This window comes from Bombina bombina, chromosome 1, assembly GCF_027579735.1.
Source record: "Bombina bombina isolate aBomBom1 chromosome 1, aBomBom1.pri, whole genome shotgun sequence".
Lineage (NCBI taxonomy): Eukaryota > Metazoa > Chordata > Amphibia > Anura > Bombinatoridae > Bombina > Bombina bombina.
The window spans coordinates 288,556,035-288,575,590 of record NC_069499.1 but is presented as its reverse complement, the minus strand read 5'-3'; the positions used below and the strand labels follow the sequence as shown (position 1 = coordinate 288,575,590).

The 19,556-nt window shown below is 38.0% G+C and overlaps 1 protein-coding gene across 3 annotated transcripts in view; it reads right to left on the bottom strand.

Annotated features, from left to right (window-relative positions):
- The window catches only part of FAIM (Fas apoptotic inhibitory molecule), a 48,652-nt gene extending 32,635 nt beyond the window's left edge, over positions 1-16,017 (bottom strand). For 2 of the 3 annotated variants that reach the window (XM_053698033.1, XM_053698035.1), the window contains exons 1-3: positions 15,934-15,986; positions 14,329-14,374; positions 5,963-6,098 (exon numbers count right to left, since the gene is read on the bottom strand). In XM_053698033.1, the coding sequence (XP_053554008.1) occupies positions 5,963-6,073 (111 nt within the window). In that variant the 5' untranslated portion in view covers positions 6,074-6,098; positions 14,329-14,374; positions 15,934-15,986. Of the gene's footprint in view, positions 1-5,962; positions 6,099-14,328; positions 14,375-15,933 lie in introns of all 3 variants that reach the window. The other variant, XM_053698034.1, reaches the window with a different exon arrangement.
- Between the last annotated feature and the right edge of the window lie 3,539 nt (positions 16,018-19,556).

The window sequence follows — 19,556 nt, the reverse complement described above, 5'->3', positions numbered from 1 at the left end:
AATTATTCTCGGTCCCTGACTCTCAATTAGATTTGTGGGGCTCCACCCCAAAGGTGGATGTCGCTATCTCCACGCTGGCTAAGCCTACTACTATCCCTTTGGAGAATAGTTCTTCTTTTATAGGGCCTATGGATAAAAAAAAATGGAAACTTTTCTGAGGAAGATGTTTCAACATAGAGGGTTTTTATTTCAACCAGCAGCAGCTGTAGCCGTAGTTGCTGGAGCAGCTACCTACTGGTGCGACACTCTGTCAGGGCTCATTAAGGTGGAGACTCAACTTCGAGGATATTCAAGAAAGAATTAAGGCACTGAGAATTGCTAGCTACTTCATCTGTGACGCGAATATGCAGATTATTTGCATAAATGCAAAGGTTGCTGGCTTTGTAGTTCTAGCCCGCCGGGCTCTCTGGTTGAAGTCTTGGTCTGCGGATAGGACTTCTAAATCCAGACTCCTTTCTCTTCCATTTAAGGGGAAGCTTTTATTCGCTCCAGGGCTGGACTCCATTATCTCTATGGTTACAGGAAGGAAGGGTGCCTTCCTAACGTAAGATAAGAAGAATAGGCCTAAGAGAAGGCAAATGTCAAATTTTCGTTCCTTTCATGCTGACAAGTCGCAATGAAAGCAGTCCTCTTCCAAGTCTCAGCAGTCCAAGAGTACTTGGAAGCCCGCTCACTCCTGGAATAAGTCCAAACAGACTAAAAAGCGCGCAGAGATCAAATCAGCATGAAGGGGCGGCCCCCGATCCGGAATTGGATCGAGTACGGAGCAGACTGTCTCTTTTTTCAGACGCCTGGTTCCAGGATGTACAAGATCCTTGGGTCCTGGAGGTTGTATCTCAAGGATACAGGATAGGATTCAAGTCTCATCCGCCCAGGCGCATATTCCTATTCTCCAGTCTTTTGACAAGACCAGAAAAGTGGTCTGCCTTATTTGGTTGCGTATGGGATCTCTTCTCTCTAGGAGTAATTGTCCCGGTACCTAAAGCAGAAAGAGGTTTGGTGTTTATTCAAACCTTTTCGTGGTTAAAAAGGAGGGAACTTTTTATCCAATTCTGGACTTAAAGTGCCTAAACAAGTTTCTGAGTGTTCCCTCTTTCAAGATAGAGACAATACGGTCAATCCTTCCTCTGGTTCAGGAAGGACAGTTTATGACCACAATAGACCTGAAGGAAGCATACCTTCACGTTCCAATTTACAGGGAACATTTTCAGTTCCTGAGGTTTGCTTTTCTGAACCAGCAGTTCCAGTTCATAGCTCTATCATTTTGCCTAGGTACTGCTAGAAGGATATTTACAAAGGTTCTGGGGGCTCTTCTAGCCATTGCCAGAACACAAGGTATTGCAGTAGCACCTTACCTGGACGATATCTTGGTACAGACACCATCATTTCGTCTAGCAGAAGAACATTCGTAGTCCCTTCTCAGTCTTCTTCGATCAAATGGATGGAAGATAAACTTGTACTTGGAGTAAGAGAACTCTTTTCCAAGGGTGAGTTTCCTGAAAACTATAATAGACTCCATATCCATGAGAATATTCCTCACAGATAAGAGACGTTGCAAGCTAACTTCTGCATGTTTTGCCCTCCAGGCCTCCTTGAGACCCTCAGTTGCTCAGAGCATGGAGGTAATCAGACTCATGGTGTCCTGCATGGAGGTCATTCCTTTTGCCAGATTCCATCTCAGACCCTTACAACTATGCATGCTGAGACAAGGGAACGGCGACCATTCAGATCTGTCTCAACAGATTGTGCTGGACAGCCTGTCGAGAGACACGCTCTCCTGGTGGCTCTGTCCAAATCATCAGTACCAAGACACATGCTTTTTGAGACCGTCCTGGGAGATTGTGACTACGGACGCAAGCCTTTCCGGCTGGGGAGCTGTTTGAGGTGCCAAGAAGGCACAAGGTTTGTAGACTCAGTTGGAGTCCTCCCTTCCGATCAATATTTTCGAACTCTGGGCAATCTTCAATGCATTGAAGGCATGGCCCCTTCTGGGTTCGTCCCAGTTTATCAGATTACAATCAGACAATATAACCTTTGTTGCCTACATCAACCATCAGAAGTCCCTTGGCAATGAGAGAAGTATCTCAGATACTAGATTGGGCGGAGAGTCACAGATGTATGCTGTCAGCAATCCACATTGTGTGGTGTGTGGACAACTGGGCAGCGGACTTTCTCAGCAGGCAATCCTTTCACCCAGGGAAATGGTCTCTCCATCCGAGGTGTTTGCAGATATATGCAGCGAGTGGGGGACACCGGAGAAAGATCTCATGGCATCCTGCCTCAATACCAAGCTACCCAGGTACGGGTCGAGGGATCCTCAGGTGGAACTGATAGATGCCCTATCAGTACCATGTACTTGTAGTGGTGTGAAGAGCATGGCTTTTCCTGGCATAAGGTTGCCAGAATTTTAGCTTTTTCTCCAGGATGGACTGGAGAAGGGTTTATCTCCTAGTTCCCTAAAGGGACAGATATCAGCCCTGTCGGTGTTACTGCACAAATGATTGGCCGAGCTACCGGATGTGCAGTCCTTTGTTAAGACTCTGGCTAGGATCAGATCTGTGTTTTGATCTGGGGCTCTGCCTTGGAGTCTCAATCTTTTTCTTATTGTTTTGCAGCAGGCTCCGTTTGAGCCTATGCATACTGTTGACATTAAATGATTATCTTGGAAGGTTCTTTTTTGTTTGCTATTGCCTCTGCGCGCAGAAATTATGAGATTTCTGCTTTGCAATGTGATTTCCCTTATCTGGTTTTTCATGGGGATAATGCGGTTTTATGCACTAAACTAGGGTTCCTCCCTAAGGTGGTATCGAATTGTTACATTAATCAATAAATTGTTGTTTCTTCCTTGTGTCCTAATCCTTCTTCAGCGAAGGAACGTTTGCTTCACTATCTAGATCTGGTTTGTGCCTTGAAGTTCTATCTTCAGGCTACTAAGGTTTTTCATCTATATGGGGAAGCGTAAGGGGCAGAAGGCTACTACGACTTCTCTATCTTTCTGGTTGAAGAGTGTCATCAGCTTAGCTAATGAGACAGCAAGACAAAAGCCTCCTGAGAGGATAACGGCTTATTCCACTAGAGCAGTGGCTTCTTCTTGGGCTTTTAAAAACAAAGTCTCAATGGATCAGATTTGTAAGACGGCTACCTGGTCCTCCTTACACACTGTTTCTAAATTTTACAAGTTTGATGTGTTTGCCTTGGATGAAGCAGCTTTTGGGAGAAAAGTTTTGCAGACTGTGGTGCCCTCAGAATAGGGTCCGCCTCTTTTTTCTGTTCCCTCCTGTTATTCATTCAGTGTCCTCTGGAGCTTGGGTATAGTTTTCCCAACAGTAAGGAATGAAGTTGTGGACTCTCCCTGCCTTATGGAAGGAAAACAATTTATGCTTACCAGATAAATTCCTTTCCTTCCTGGCAGGGAGAGTCCACGACCCCACCTGTAATTTATGTTTTTGATGGGCGGCTCCCTTTTTTATATTATTTCTTCTGGCACCTTTATACCCTACCTGATGTTTCTCTTACTTTTCCTTGTAAACTCGGCAGAATGACTGGGGAATAGGGGAAGTAGGAGGGATATTTCTCCTCCTGGTGGCCAGGTGTTGTATTTCCCAACAGTAAAGAATGAAGTCGTTGACTCTCCCTTGCAGGAAGGAAAGGAAATTATCTGGTAAGCATAAATTATGTTTTTAATGGTTAATGTGTATTCTAAAATTAATTTAATGATTGAGAGAAGTACAAAATAAATGTAACAAGAACAGGGGATGCTCTTATTCATATTGTTTCTGACACAGTCACCCTACATGCACAAGGTGTGAACTCCTGGGTATGTCAAACATGCTTAAAGTAAACAACAAAAACTCCCAGGGTGCTTGTATACTCTGGCAGATTGTGTGTGTTCCGTGGGGAACAGACACATTGCCATATAACATAGATTTGGATGCTATCATTAAATACAAAGGTGCAGGAGTTCTAGCTATTTTGTCACTCTATAACAGTGCTTTCCAAACTGTGTCGTGAAACAGTGTGTCGGCGGCAGTATGTAGGTGTGGCCCTGCTTCAGCACCAATTTTTTTTAATTTAAAATTATTTTTAAAGGTTTTTTTTGGTTTCAAACTTTCCGCCTGCCACGCATATCACATGGTTGACATGTGATTGATACCTAGTGGGTCACAGATCATCTTAACCTATTGGCGCAGCTTAGCGGGAACTGAAACTATTCCCATTAGCGGCACATTGGCTTCTGACTGCACATGTAGTCTCCTCAATCAGCTCGTGACTGCATGTGTAGTCAGTGAGTGGGACAGCATTGCGTTTGCAGCGCAGGCAGTAGTCAGTCGGACTCGCAGAGCTCTGAGGGCAGAAGTCAAAGTGGTTTTTTTGCAGCTAGCTTAAAAATGCTTGATGATGAAATGCGAGTGTCTTTATCTAATATTCCACTAAATATTCAGAAACTGTGTTCATCCCATCAACCTCATACATCCCATTAAAATAGTAAGTAGCTATTGGTGTTAAACTTTTTTTAATTCTTGCACATACATACTTTTACTTGTAAATACATTTCTTTATAATATAATTTATGTATGTGTCCGTATCTCTTAAAACTAGTTAGTTTAACCTCCTGTTTGATAGTACAACTGAATTACTGTGTCGCGAAATGATGTAGGTCTAAAAAGTGTGTCACCAACATGAAAAGTTTGGAAAGCTCTGCTCTATAAGAAGACATCATTTAGCCTGGAGCATGATTGGAGTGATTCTTTGCAGGGGAAATGTCAGAGGTCCTAAGCTTGCAGACCTGAAATACCCAGCTGTTACAGATATCTCACATTTGTTCAATATAAACTGAATATACCTTGCTAAAGATTTCTTACAGCGTTTCCTGTTAAAATAGACATAGTGCACAATTTATTATTCCCTAAATTATTATTACAAAAATGCATACCTCAATCTATGTGTTTAATATGAAAAGGGGTTAAAAACACAGTTAAAGTCGGCACAAAAGCCACAATACATTACTATTCCTGAGCTGGGCATGTCCATTGATTGGCAGATACGTACATATGCTGACTCACAGGTTGGTCCAGCTCAAGACTAGCTATGAATTGGAGCTCCTGAGGGGACTTCAATTACAATAAAATGCTCAGACTTTTTACGTCACTATAAAGTCAGTATTTCTGCAAAATGCAGCCAACGATAATATTTCCTACTCAGTAAAATTTAATAAGGATGTTTATTTGTTGTTTAAAATGTTCATATTGTTTCAGTCTGTTTTTCTCTAACTAACATTTTTAAGCAGTGAAAGTACAACAATCTTCTGCAAATTGTTTTTATAAGAAAACCAGATAAACCCTAATAAAACAAATGATGTATTTTATTGGTTTAAAGACAATGTGGTCTCATTGGTTGTTCTCACGCATTAAAGGGACATTAAACAGTACAACTACAGTAGGATGGTTTCTACTTACCAAGCTATTGATTTCCCTCCTGTACCTGATGCTCTCTTTAAAGTTGTTCTCTTATTTTAACTCATTATAGAATCCAGCTGGTAAAGCTCTGCATTTTATATTGGATGCCGCCATCTTGTAGCTCACGTACTTTTGCTTTTTAACAGCTGTAGCTATCACTTCAGTTTAGGTCACATAATAGAGAGCAGGAGTGTTACATGTTTGCAGATTTTTTGCAAAGTTTAAAAGTTAAATAACAAATAGAAGCTCCAAGATGACAGTGCCCAGGGGGAAGATGCAGAGCTTCACTAACTGATGCTCGTAATGGGTTAAAAGAGAGACTGAAGAAAAATGCAGGCCCAGGAGAAAAAAAAAACAATATCATGGTGAGTAGTAACCATTCTATTGTAGTTGTACTCAGCAGTATAATGTCCCTTTAAGGATTAACACCTTTGAAAATGCCTGATCAATATATATTTTTGCTGCAGAATTACTAAATATTTTATAAACATTTTCTCTTCAATTACCTTCCCATCCACATATATAACTCTTTTTCCAGACGTAGTTCCATGTTCAAACTCAATCTTGTGGACGCCATCACTGAGTGCAACTTCCCACACAGCAACAAGGTCGGACATTTTCTCAAGACGTCCGTAACGTGATCTTAGAAGGAACAAAGTAGCACCCAAGGAAGAAAGAGCATATATAATAGGGTTGATTCAGTGATTAAATAATGATTTCACACTTAAACTCTTTCCTATACTAGATCCCTGACTGCTCTGTGCAGACAGATTACCTTGTACACTGACACTAAGATCATTAAGAATACTTTAATATTGATAGGATTAAACACCAGGAGGAAAGGAGACAACCAGATTATGTATTTGTAGAAGAAACTACCCAGTGGAGAGGTAAGAAGCAAAAAAAAAAAAAAGAAACATGAATAGAAAACAAAAGATGATCATTTGTTCTCGAGTTTGTGCTGTGCAATATCACTAAAGTAGTCAGCAGCTGAAAGGGTAATTCTGATTTACAAATATCTGAAGTTGAATTAGTCTATTCAAGGTATTCACAGGAATGTTGTTAAATAACTTCTAGAAAGATAAAAGTATATTATAGTAGATTTAGACATATTTTGTCACAGTTTTATCTCTTTATTATCATGTTTAGCTTCACTGCTGATCATCAATGTAATGCTATAATCCTTATGAGTTTGTCCTTTCCTGCCGTAATAGGTCAGACATGCAGTGTAACACACTAGCAGGGGTGATTTAACCCTCTTATTGCCAGAAACACTAGTGAGTATATATATATATATATATATATATATATATATATTTATTTACATACATATACACACATACACACATAAATGATGGTTAGATGCAGTGTGGGGGCTACAGACATCATGCATTTAGTGTAGTTCCCATTCCAACCATGTCATACTCTATTCAAATTTATAACCATAATACTGGGCAAAAATCCTTTAAAAAATACAAAATGCAGAACTGCTGTAGGCAAAGACATAGCTTACAAATCCTGACAGCAGGCCCAGATTTTGTGGTACCGTCACTGGCACTGTGACGTTTTAGATACATTAGTGTGAGAAAAACTATGATGATCCAGATAAAAGCAAACAGGAAACTAGTTGAGGTATTTACCAACTGGCCTCATGGAAAAGCTGATTTTTGTACTAATTCCAAGTACTGACAATTAGTTTACCCTTTTATCTATTTGCTATGTTTTCTACACTAGTTATATTAAAGGAACACTAAACACAATTTTTTTCTTTCATCATTCAGATAGAGCATGCAATTTTAAGCAACTTTCTAATTTTCTTCTGTTATCAATTTTTCTTCGTTCTCTTGTTATCTTTATTTAAAAAGCAGGAATGTGATGCATAGGAGTCTGCCCATTTTTGGTTGGGAACCTGGGTTATGCCTGTTTATTGGTGGGTAAATGACAGCCTCCAATAAGCAAGTGCTTTCCATGGTGCTGAACCTAAAATGGGCTGGCTGCTAAGATTTACATTCATGATTTTCAAATAAAGATAGCAAGAGAATTAAGAAAAATTGATAATAGGAGTAAAATTAGAAAGTTGCTTAAAATTGCATGCTCTATCTGAATCATGAAAGAAAAAATTTGGGTTCAGTGTCTGTTTAAACAACGGGGCTAATTGTTAGAGATCTGTTATTTTACTGGAGATACAAAAGTAGTCTGACATCAAAGAAGAACACTATTTTGTCTGGTATCTTAATACAGGGTTTATTATCTGTCATAACTTACAAATTATATTATGCTTTATATAAAATTGACACTATTTGCTTGCTGTATATTTCTACTCAGATGACACATACATAATTGGGAAAAAAAGACATTAAAACACCTACATGAAAAGCTAAATATCATATAGTCTCCTCTTGAAACCTCAACAAGAATATGTTGGGCAACTTGATGCCGGTGTTCTAAAAGAAGTTGTCTACCACGTAAGGAATGCACGACCTTCCGGTGACGTGAATCAGCTGCTGGAGGTTTGTGGCGCTCACCGGTCTCATATCAGATTAAGTCTCAAACGCCCCCTACCTCCCTTACGTCACATAAGGAGAAGTTGCACGGTGTCGCTTGAGTTTTGACGAAGGATATACGCTGATTAAAAAGTATCATCATACATTAATAAGACAATTAATTATTTAGGTTTATGTTGCATTGTTAATTAAAAGACTGCCTTAATGTGGATGCTGAGTAGATTAACAGATTAAAATATAAACTATATAATAAATGCTCATATTACATCTGAAACAAGTTGTTTACACCAATGTTTCTGCAGAAATAATAATTAAAAAAAAATGCATATTGTCTAGTGGAGATGGAGGGGGTAAAACGCCTCCTGGAATTTTGTCTACCTTTTCAGTTTCTACTACTAGTGCATTTTTTTTTATTTATGGGGTGAAGACCTTCTGTGCTTCTGCTTCTCTGCCTCCCCTCTTATAACAGCAGTAGTACTACCGGATACTGGAGTCATGACAGTACCGCTGGTGCTTTAATTTTCTTAGGCAGACTGGCTGGTTGGCATGTAATACTCCACCCTCAGATTGTTACACAGTGAAGGGACTGGCTGAACTTGGTGACTGAGTATAAGGGGTTGTGCAAGTCGTTGCAGCCGTTGTGTGGTGGTGTACAGATTCTGTGACCCGTCTGGCGCACTTTCTGGTTGCAAAATCCGATGACAGACAGCTTGTTCCGTCTGATTTTGCAACCAGTAACGTGCACTCAGGAATGTGGTGCCATATTCCTTGACCAGTGTAAATCAACCGTTTTAAGGAGGTTAGCGCATGCGCAGTGAGCGCCACAAACCTCCAACAGCTGATTACACGTCACCGGAAGTGACGTGGTGGACACATTCCTATGGTAGACATCTTATTTTAGAACACTGACAAGCCTTTCCTTTACTAATTGAATGCTACTCTCAAGAGCGCTAGATTGGTTTGAAACCAGATACACAAATGTAAACAGCACAATGCCTGTCTGTTTCGCCTCCTGTCAGGTTTACTGATCTATTTGCATATCATGGGGAGACTGATCACACCAATCAATTGCTGCAGTTGTAAAAAAGCAAATATCCCTGACAGTAAGAAGGCTGATTTCATTTAGACTCAATTAGTTTCACTTTTAAAATAAAATCACATGATGAAAATATCTCTTCGTATCCAAATGGATTTCAATACATGGATTAAGTGCATGGCGTTATTATTATCATTATTATTACTACCGCTGAATATTCTGCAGAGCTTTCAAACATTTGTTATGTCCCAATATCACTATACTGTTACCACAAGCAATGGTGCTCTCCTATAGAATTAAAAAGTGAAATTGGTTGGTGTAGGTAGTAGCTGGCATGTGGATCTTTTCTCTTATTCTGGATATAGAACACAGTGGCCCCTTCAGAGCTAACACTATAAATACTGGCTTCTTTGTGTATCTCCATGTTCAGATGCTGAGTGTAATGCCATAGTTTAATAATTTCCGAGCTTGAACAAATTATCCAAAATCTTTGGACAACTAAAGAAACACATTAGTGTCGAGAGGGTGTCTTGACTCACTTGGTAATAATAAGAACTCAAAACAAAAGAACAGAAATTCAAGCATACACACCGAATGAGCGGTTTTACCTTCAGCACTAACACGCTTGCTTGCTTGCTATTAACTGCTTATGCTTACATCCTGGCTTGAAATTTACTGTCAAACTATATACATATGACCATCAACTGTATTGTATGTGACGAATTGCTCATGCTATATGTTAAACTTATTACTATGTTCAAACATTATTGTGCATATCCTGAGGGCTCGTATGCATTGACCACTTAGATCTCACATTTCTAACCTGCCCGACAACATATACCTCAGCTTATGAGGTGTCGGTAGCAGCTGGGTGTAGTTGGTCTCTACAGCGCTTTTCCCTCTGTATATTACATTCCTTTTGTATCTATAAATTTGCATGCCTGTTATTTACTTACCGTATTGATAAGACTGCCGTTTCTCTCTTAGATCCCATTTTTTCAATTACCTGCCCAGCCGTGACCTCTAATATGGGGTGCTGTGTGCAGCAGGGTGTAGAGAAAATGACATGCCTTGCAATATCTGAGTCTCTACCTCATTATTTGTTGATATAAGCTATTTTTAAAGTATCTTCAATCGCACATCCCCTGACCGGTCAGGTTCAGTGTATTATGTATGACACAGCTATCATTATTACTATGGTGTGTATATGGTGCAACTGACCAGAATAACCGCTTTATATATATTCCATCTTTCACATTGTAAGGGGGGAGGTGTCTACTCTGCCCATACCCTTGTTATCTCTACTATTATGCTAGTAAAAAAAATTATTTTTCAAAAAGAGTGCTGAAATCCCTGTCTTTTTTCATTCTGGTCGACTTACTCTGGATGATTTCTCTTGTTAATAAAAACATTCCATATATATATATATATATATATATATATATATATATATATATATATATATATATATATAAATAAATAAATACACATAATTTACATTAAACAAAAATTGTAAGCCAAATAATTATGTACCTCTATATCTGACAACAATTTTGCAATGGATAATGCAGCTTTATTTTGTCAAATGATTGTATTGTTACGTTTTTCTTTTTACTGATGTCCTAGTCGCCCAAAACAAAAGGGACTATTGCTAATCAATTAGAAACTAAGTCACATAAATAGGATTTGGGCATGACTGTTCTTTGCAATATTACCTTTCTTCTCAATCTAATAGCTAAATATATATTTATATGTACACACAATAATATTACACCTTGTATGCCAACTGCTACTGAGAATGCCTTGAATGATTAAAAGAGCAAATGACTAGATAGAGAAGGTGAGGGAAAGTGTGAAGAAAAACATACGTTTATAGAAAGTAAATAACATTAACTCAATTCCCTGGAGAAAGTGGAACAAGCACAATTTTTAGATCTATTTGACTGCAAAAGGTAGCAAAATAACTAATTTATTGTAAATGTTATTTCAATATTGAATAATTTATGCATTGCTAAACTTTAAGTTTAATGGCCCTTTAAACTTAAAAACAAAAATTAATATATATTTTTTTAGATTGTAACAAGAGTCCTAAAGTCTTTGGGGTTAATTCTTATGTAATCTACAGTATACACAATATATCAAATCTGGTACAATTATTTGAACCTACAAAAATCCTGTACTCCACCTGTACACTAAATACATTCTGGAAGCAGATACATTTAATAGACATTAAATATAGTCTGCTCTACTTTAGCTAATGTATAACTGTTCCGGAAGTCTCAGCAGGGGGGATAAATTAAAAAGCTATTAAACATAAGTAACAACAGGGTAATGCCAATTACTTTATGGAGACTGGTACAAGGATGTTTTTGTGTTTGTTCCGATTGCCAATTTATGCTTTTATAAAACTCTGCAGGTTTCTAATGCAGGCTTAGCAGCATCGTCTAATATGAACTGTTACCATTTAGAGTTAAGTGAAATTACCTGACTTCCTCTTCATATACTGTGACCTCCTCGCGGGATGCCATAGCAAAATAAACCAGTCGCTAATCCAAAAGCAGCAAGAAAGAAAGGGAACCAAAGCAGAAAACTAAAGTACCTCAATAAATTAGCTGTATTACACAAATGCAAGAAAGCAGAGGGAGATGCATTTTACAATTCATTCTGGATTGGAACATCAGAAAAGTACAGTTGTAAAAATCATAAGGGAAGAACATAAACATTAAAGGGACAGTCAAGTCCAAAAAAAACTTTCATGTTTCAAATAGGGCATGTAATTTTAAACAACTTTCCAATTTACTTTTATCACCAATTTTGCTTTGTTCTCTTGGTATTCTTAGTTGAAAGCTAAACCTAGGAGGTTCATATGCTAATTTCTTAGACCTTGAAGGCCGCCTCTAATCTAAATGCATTTTGATAGTTTTTCACCACTAGAGGGCATTAGTTCACATGTTTCATATAGATAACATTGAGCTCATGCACATGAATTTACCATGGAGACAGCTCTGATTGGCTAAAATGCAAGTCTGTCAAAAGAACTGAAATAAGGGGACAGTCTGCTGAGGCTTAGATACAAGGTAATTACAGAGGTAAAACGTGTATAATTATAACTGTGTTGGTTATGCAAAACTGGGGACTGGGTAATTAAGGGATTATCTATCTTTTAAAACAACAATTCTGGTGTTGACTGTCCCTTTAATGAAAAAGGTCATGCTTCAAAGTCAGAGTGATTGAATAAAGCCTACTAAGGTATGCTCTTCAATAAAGGATACAAGTGAATGAATCAAATGTGATATTAAAAGTAAATTGGAAAGCTGTTTAAAATGTGATGTTTTATTTGAATCATGAAAGAAAATGTTTGGGTTTCATGTCCCTTTAAAGGGAAGCTAATTATATAAATGTATGGTATATGTCAGAAATTAAAGGGACATTAAACTACTGGACACAGCTACAATAGCATAGGTACTACTCACCATACTATTAATTCTTCTCCTGTGCCTGCAGCTTTCTTCAAAGCTGTCATCTTATTCTAACCCCTTGCTGGTATGGTTTGGTCTAGCGGCACATCTTGCAGTTTAGGTATTCTTGCACTATGTGACAGAAGCAGTGCACATTCATAGATCAGCGACATTGCCAAGTTTTTTTATAGCTGTATTGTGCACTTCAGGTTAGTGTGCAGGAACTTTACATATTATGCTGAGTCTGCATCACTTTATATTATTCATGTGGTCCTTTGATATAGGTTATGTATCTGTGCACTGTGAAAAAGGCTAGAAACATCACTGACCTGTGAATGTTCACCACTTCTATCACAGGAAGAAGTGAGCTCCAAGATGGAAGTGCCCAGTATGAAAATGCTGTTCCAGACCGTGGTGCCGGTCTGTTAGCTTGCACACCTGCAAACAATTTGCAACCCCATTGGTGGGGGTTACCTTGGTGCTTGTACACATTGGACTTACCAGTATGAAAATGCTGAGCTCCACCAACAGACACTTGTAAAGTGAATGGCTCTGAAGAGAGCTGCAGACACAGGAAGAAAAACAACAGCCTAACGAGGAGAACCATTCTGCAAAGTTTCGTCCAACAGTTTAATGTCCCTTTAAGCATTACATAGCACAATATCTGAAAATTAAAGTTTTTAAAAGCATTTAAAATTGTCATTGTGTTAGCAGAATGTCCAGGGATTTGTAAATCTCATTCAGTCCAGGAACACAACTATTAAACACTCTTTTGGTCTGCTTTGCTGTTGTTGCATTGAAAACCAGATGTAAATGATCTCCTGTACTAATGTAAGCATTCATTGTCCAATGCAGTGATGGCGACCTTGACTCCAGATGATTCAGAACAACATTTCCCATGATGCTTAGGCACTCTGCAGTCCAGGTGAACATCATGGGGAATGTAGTTCTGAAACACAAGGTGTACCAAGGTTCACCATCACTGGTCGGTCTAACGTGTTGCAGGATCAGACAAACTGTAACATACTTAAAAGGGCATAAACTGAAATAAGATGATAATATAATGCATTAGAGCATATTGTTATTGTTCTATTGATTGAATATAATTATGTGTTTAACCTCAAATGTATTCAGCAATGAAGCAAGAATTAATTGTCTCTCTGAATCCAGTATTATTATTTTTTTTTTCTTAAAAATAAACAATACATTAAACAAACCTATGCAATAAAAATCACAAATATAGAAAAACAAACATAAACAACATCAGTTATATAGCTGCGTTTTTTGGTAGGAAAAAATAAATAAAAAATAAAATAATTATTTTTCTTAATCTGCCGACATTAATCTGTCAACATTTTAACTAGGATAGTTAGTGTTAACAATTAATAATTGTTCAATTAATAATTGTTAGGGGTAAGGAAAATTATTATCCTTATATTTGTTTCCACAACTCTTTCTTCCCAAAAAAAATATTTTCCATGTTTTAAATTAAAGGGATACTGAACCCAAATGTTTTCTTTCATGATTGAGATAAAACATGCAATTTTAAGCCACTTTCTAATTTACTTCCATTATCAATTTTTTTTGGTTCTCTTGGTATCTTTATTTGAAAAAGCAGGAATGTAAGCTTGCAAGCCAGCCCATCTTTGGTTCAGCACCTGGGTAATGCATGCTGATTGGTGGCTACATGTAGCCACCAATCAGCAAGCACTATCCAGGATCTGAACCAAAAATGGGCCGGGTCCTATGCTATGTCATAGTAAATTAACTGATTTGCTAACTAATCAATTAAATTAACTTATGCAATGACATGTAAAATTTCATGACCATAAATACATTCTCAAATTAATGCACATAAATATTTTAAAACATACCCTGTCCGTCAATGGAGACCAGTTTCACATAAGTGCAGTGATTGTCCTATGAATTAAGTAACACAGATTGAACCAAGGATTCAAGTATTATCCAGACAGGTCTAAATATAGTTGGATTTGAAATATATACTGTGAACTCTATACTGCATGTTATGAGAAAAGGCTTAAATAGGTATAAAACAGTGCTCCTTAAATAAAAACAATGTTAAATAGAAGTAAACATAAAAAGAAAACAGAATTTGTGAAAATAAAATACAGCAAACAACTTACTTGTTTATTTGCAAAATTCTCAGTATAGCCAATGCCCTCAGGGAGATAACAAAGCGGAAGTGTTGATAACCTAGGGTGCATTCAGGCCCCTTCTGAGCATGGGCAAAACTGACTCCATGTTTATCTAGTATTCACTGAATAGTAAACCAGCTCATGTTACTCTAAGTTTTATTATATCAAGCTACATATGCTTTCCTGTAGAGACCCCTAAACACTTGTAGGGCTGTGACAAGAAGTAATGGACACAGCACAAATTAAGTTAAAAATAAAGAAAAAAACATGTAAAATCCTTGTTATATTAATGAAGAATTCATATTAAAATTATTTCTATTGAAAGGGACAGGACTCATGATTCAGATAGAGCATACAATTTTAAACAACTTCATGGTTTACTTCTTTTATGCAATTAGCTGTGTTCTTTTGGTATCTTTTGTTAAAAAGTAGGGACGTAATCTCATGCATGCACATGTCTAGGACACTATGGCAGCAGTTTTGCAAGAATGTTATCAATAAGCAAGACCACTATGAAGCATCATTTCCTGTCATGTAGTGCTTCAGACACTCTCTTCAATAAAGAATACCATGGGAAGAAAACAAATTTGATATAAGTAAATTGGAAACTTTTTTTAAATTCTATGCTCTGTGTGAATCACAAAATACAAAATTGGGTTTCATATCCTTTTAAGTATATGCCACTGCTTAGTGTTTTTTCTATTACAACAACAGACTGCTTTATATACTGTTAAATCATGCTTGGTTTCAAACGAATACTGAGCTAGACAAATCCTGCAATGCAGGTAGCCATGGTTGCTAAAATGATGTTTCTGTGTATGTAGGTTGTGCTGTATTTGTACTGCTGGGTGTCTATGTAAAGCAGAGTGTTTATTAGTAAAGTTTATCAGGACAAGTCAGATAGTATTGTATTTCTAATGCTGAAACCTCTTGACTACAGCATTTCAGGACAGACTCAGTTTCTTCCTTAGTGTCCTGTGGTCTTTAGAGTACACATTATAAGAAGGCTAGGTTTCTACTTCATATATGGTGACCTCATGGGTGCAGGTATGGGCACCAGATTCAGCACTCGTCTGACATCTAACAGGTGACATCGGTATATTATTAAGACGGACCCATTAATTAATTAGCACAAGGACAGGAAAATACATTTACAAAGATTATCCTATTGTCAGACAGCTGCTCTCTACCACAGTCGATTTGTTTAACCAGCTGATATAAGGGCTTCTCTTTGGCATAATCTCTGCCACTGATTCCCATTTATAACCTCAAATAATTCCATATATTCATCCCCTTTACTACCTCTGGCTGCACCCCACTCACCTCTAATGCAGGGAATTCAGTACGAAGCGGCCTCTGCTACCCAGGCAACAGAGGGATAGCAAACTCCAGGAGGCACAACTGAACCTGCTGAAAGCAACAACCAATGAAAACTGGCGATTTTCGTAAACATCAAACGAGAGGGGCTCTGCGTGTGCGCGGTACAAGTTAGGTTGAGAGCCTGGTTGCTATGGAGATCACTTATGACACCGATTACAGGCAGATGGAATCACCAAATTCTTATGCCGTGATGCAAACTGACGTATCACAGCTACCAAACTATCAGAGTAAAACAGACTCAGATATAAATAGGACAGCAATTTATGAGTATTATATGTTTATCAATTTGTTGTTTTTTGCAGATGACTTTATAAATTAGAAATTCCACCGTTTGTGTCATAGATAATATGTATCCAAATACGCATATAATTTATTGTTCTTCAGTTTTGTCAACATGACTAACATTTTTTATGATCCTTTTCTGAGGAAATAATGGATCGATATATCATCCTGATAAGCAATAACAAAATATATCTAAATATGTCATGAATAAATCTTTGAATTGTTGCAGGACCATTGCAGAGGTTATAAAGCTTTCCATATTAAGATCTAAATTCAGTTTTTCATGTGTGGCCTGCAATAATCCTCACTAGGATCTATAACATAATTTAACTGGCAATACTGATTAAAATGAATGCAATGTGAGCAAACTACTACCTTTTTGTTCCAACAAAGAAAACACCTGCTCCTCCATAGAGAGTATTATTGTGATGAAACAATCTCAGGAAAGACGGACATTTGGCCCACGGATAATAGTCTGATACACAAGTGGCTGTCAGATAACAGTCCGGCCACAAGATAGGTAGATAGATTTGATAGATAGATTAGATAAATAGATGCAATAGATAGATAAATTTGATGATAGATATATTCAATAGATAGATATATAAATAGATTCAATAGATAATTTCACAGACTGAGAATTACAAGACGTGCATACTGGGACCCATGGCTAGGTTCCCAGAGGTGGTTGCGGCGCCCGAGGCTCTGATTAGAACAGAGCACTCAGGAGCGTATCTGCCCTCGGCCAAACTCGGAACATGCTTCGGCATTCTGTCCGTCGGTCAAATGTCCGTCGGACAGAATGCTGTCGGACAAATATCCGTCGGCATTTTGTCAGAGCACCGTCCCACCCGGTTGTTCATTCTGTCCCAGTAGGGTTACCATCTCCGGGTTTCAAATCACGTGTCTGTGTCTGTGGCTCTCCAGCATACTTGGATGCTGATACATTGTTACATACAGCCCTGCTTAGCTCAATGTTCGTGTCCTTCAAAGTTCACATTTAGTAATACAGGCTGAGTGAGCGGCATAGAGTTTTTTAATTTTATAGTACTGCTTGGTTTATTTTTCTAGGAATTTAACACCCCCGACCCCTGGTGACATCACCAGAGATACACGTTTAGGGGAATCATGTGGGTATGACCAGGAGGTGCAGACAGGCAAGATTTTTGGCATGGATCTTGCTTAGGGCGACCATATTGCCGCTTTAAAAAGGGACACATATGAAAAATACATGTCAGGGCTTTTTCAGGGCTGTTTAAAGAAATCTTCTGTATAAGAACCCTGACATATGTATTTTTCATATGTGTCCCTTTTTAAAGCGGTATTATGGTCACCCTAATTCTTGCTTTACTTCATGCAGAATGGCATTTTGGCTGTAATCTTCCTGCATTATGGTATAGCGTAGCCTCTTAAACAGCTTTTAGCATGTGTTTCTTTTTGACTTATTTCATTCAATATCGTATTAATACCTTATCAGTATCTGGTTCTGTTCCTTGATTAGACACATAAAACACATATTACACTGCAGATATTAAATTGTGTGATGTACAGTATATGCTTTTCACTATTTTATGAAATTGATAATTATGCTTGATATTTGGTATTATTTAGATTCTGAGATTTAGATAAATGATTTATTTGCTTATGTTGTGTATGGTTTGCCATGACAACGTAATGGTGCCTTTTTCACTAGGGGGTGGTATTATGGTCTGTGATTCACTTGTTGTTTGACTGAGGAAGGGTAGAGTATCCACAAAACATTACGCACATAAAAGCTACTACTACCACGCCACCTTGACCATGCCCCTGACCACACCACCACTGGCACCACACCAGGTGGTCCCAGTTTCACCTCTAAAAATTATTGTAAGCATATATATATATATATATATATATATATATATATATATATATATATATATATATATATATATGCTAGGATACTATATTATTAGTTTAATTTCTCCCTGTCACAAAGTAATTTCTCCCTGTCACAAAGTTAGAAGATAATTTTAATATAAAATGTTTTTCCATCTAAAACTGTGGTAATAATGTCAGGGAGATGTAGATAGTGCACATAGTAAGATGTTTATAGTTGCAAAAATTCAGGGCAGAGTCTCCTTTTCCTGTCACTCTCCTACTTTGTTATCTTTAACACTGGTTCAAATATGAAATACTATGACCTAGATTTGGAGTTTGGCGTTAGCCGTGAAAACCAGCGTTAGAGGCTCCTAACGCTGGTTTTAGGCTACCGCCGGTATTTGGAGTCACTCAAAATAGGGTCTAACGCTCACTTTTCAGCCGCGACTTTTCCATACCGCAGATCCCCTTACGTCAATTGCGTATCCTATCTTTTCAATGGGATTTTTCTAACTCCGGTATTTAGAGTCGTTTCTGAAGTGAGCGTTAGACATCTAACGACAAAACTCCAGCCGCAGGAAAAAAGTCAGTAGTTAAGAGCTTTCTGGGCTAACGCCGGTTTCTAAAGCTCTTAACTACTGTACTCTAAAGTACACTAACACCCATAAACTACCTATGTACCCCTAAACCGAGGTCCCCCCACATCGCCGACACTCGAATAAATTTTTTTAACCCCTAATCTGCCGACCGCCACCTACGTTATCCTTATGTACCCCTAATCTGCTCCCCCTAACACCGCCGACCCCTGTATTATATTTATTAACCCCTAATCTGCCCCCCTCAACGTCGCCTCCATCTGCCTACACTTATTAACCCCTAATCTGCCGACCGCAAAGCGCCGCCACCTACGTTATCCTTATGTACCCCTAATCTGCTGCCCCTAACACCGCCGACCCCTATATTATATTTATTAACCCCTAATCTGCCCCACTCAACGTCGCCTCCACCTGCCTACACTTATTAACCCCTAATCTGCCGAGCGGACCTGAGCGCTACTATAATAAAGTTATTAACGCCTAATCCGCCTCACTAACCCTATAATAAATAGTATTAACCCCTAATCTGCCCTCCCTAACATCGCCGACACCTAACTTCAAACATTAACCCCTAATCTGCCGACTGGAGCTCACCGCTACTCTAATAAATGTATTAACCCCTAAAGCTAAGTCTAACCCTAACACTAACACCCCCCTAAGTTAAATATAATTTACATCTAATGAAATTAATTAACTCTTATTAAATAAATTATTCCTATTTAAAGATAAATACTTACCTGTAAAATAAATCCTAATATAGCTACAATATAAATTATAATTATATTATAGCTATTTTAGGATTTATATTTATTTTACAGGTAACTTTGT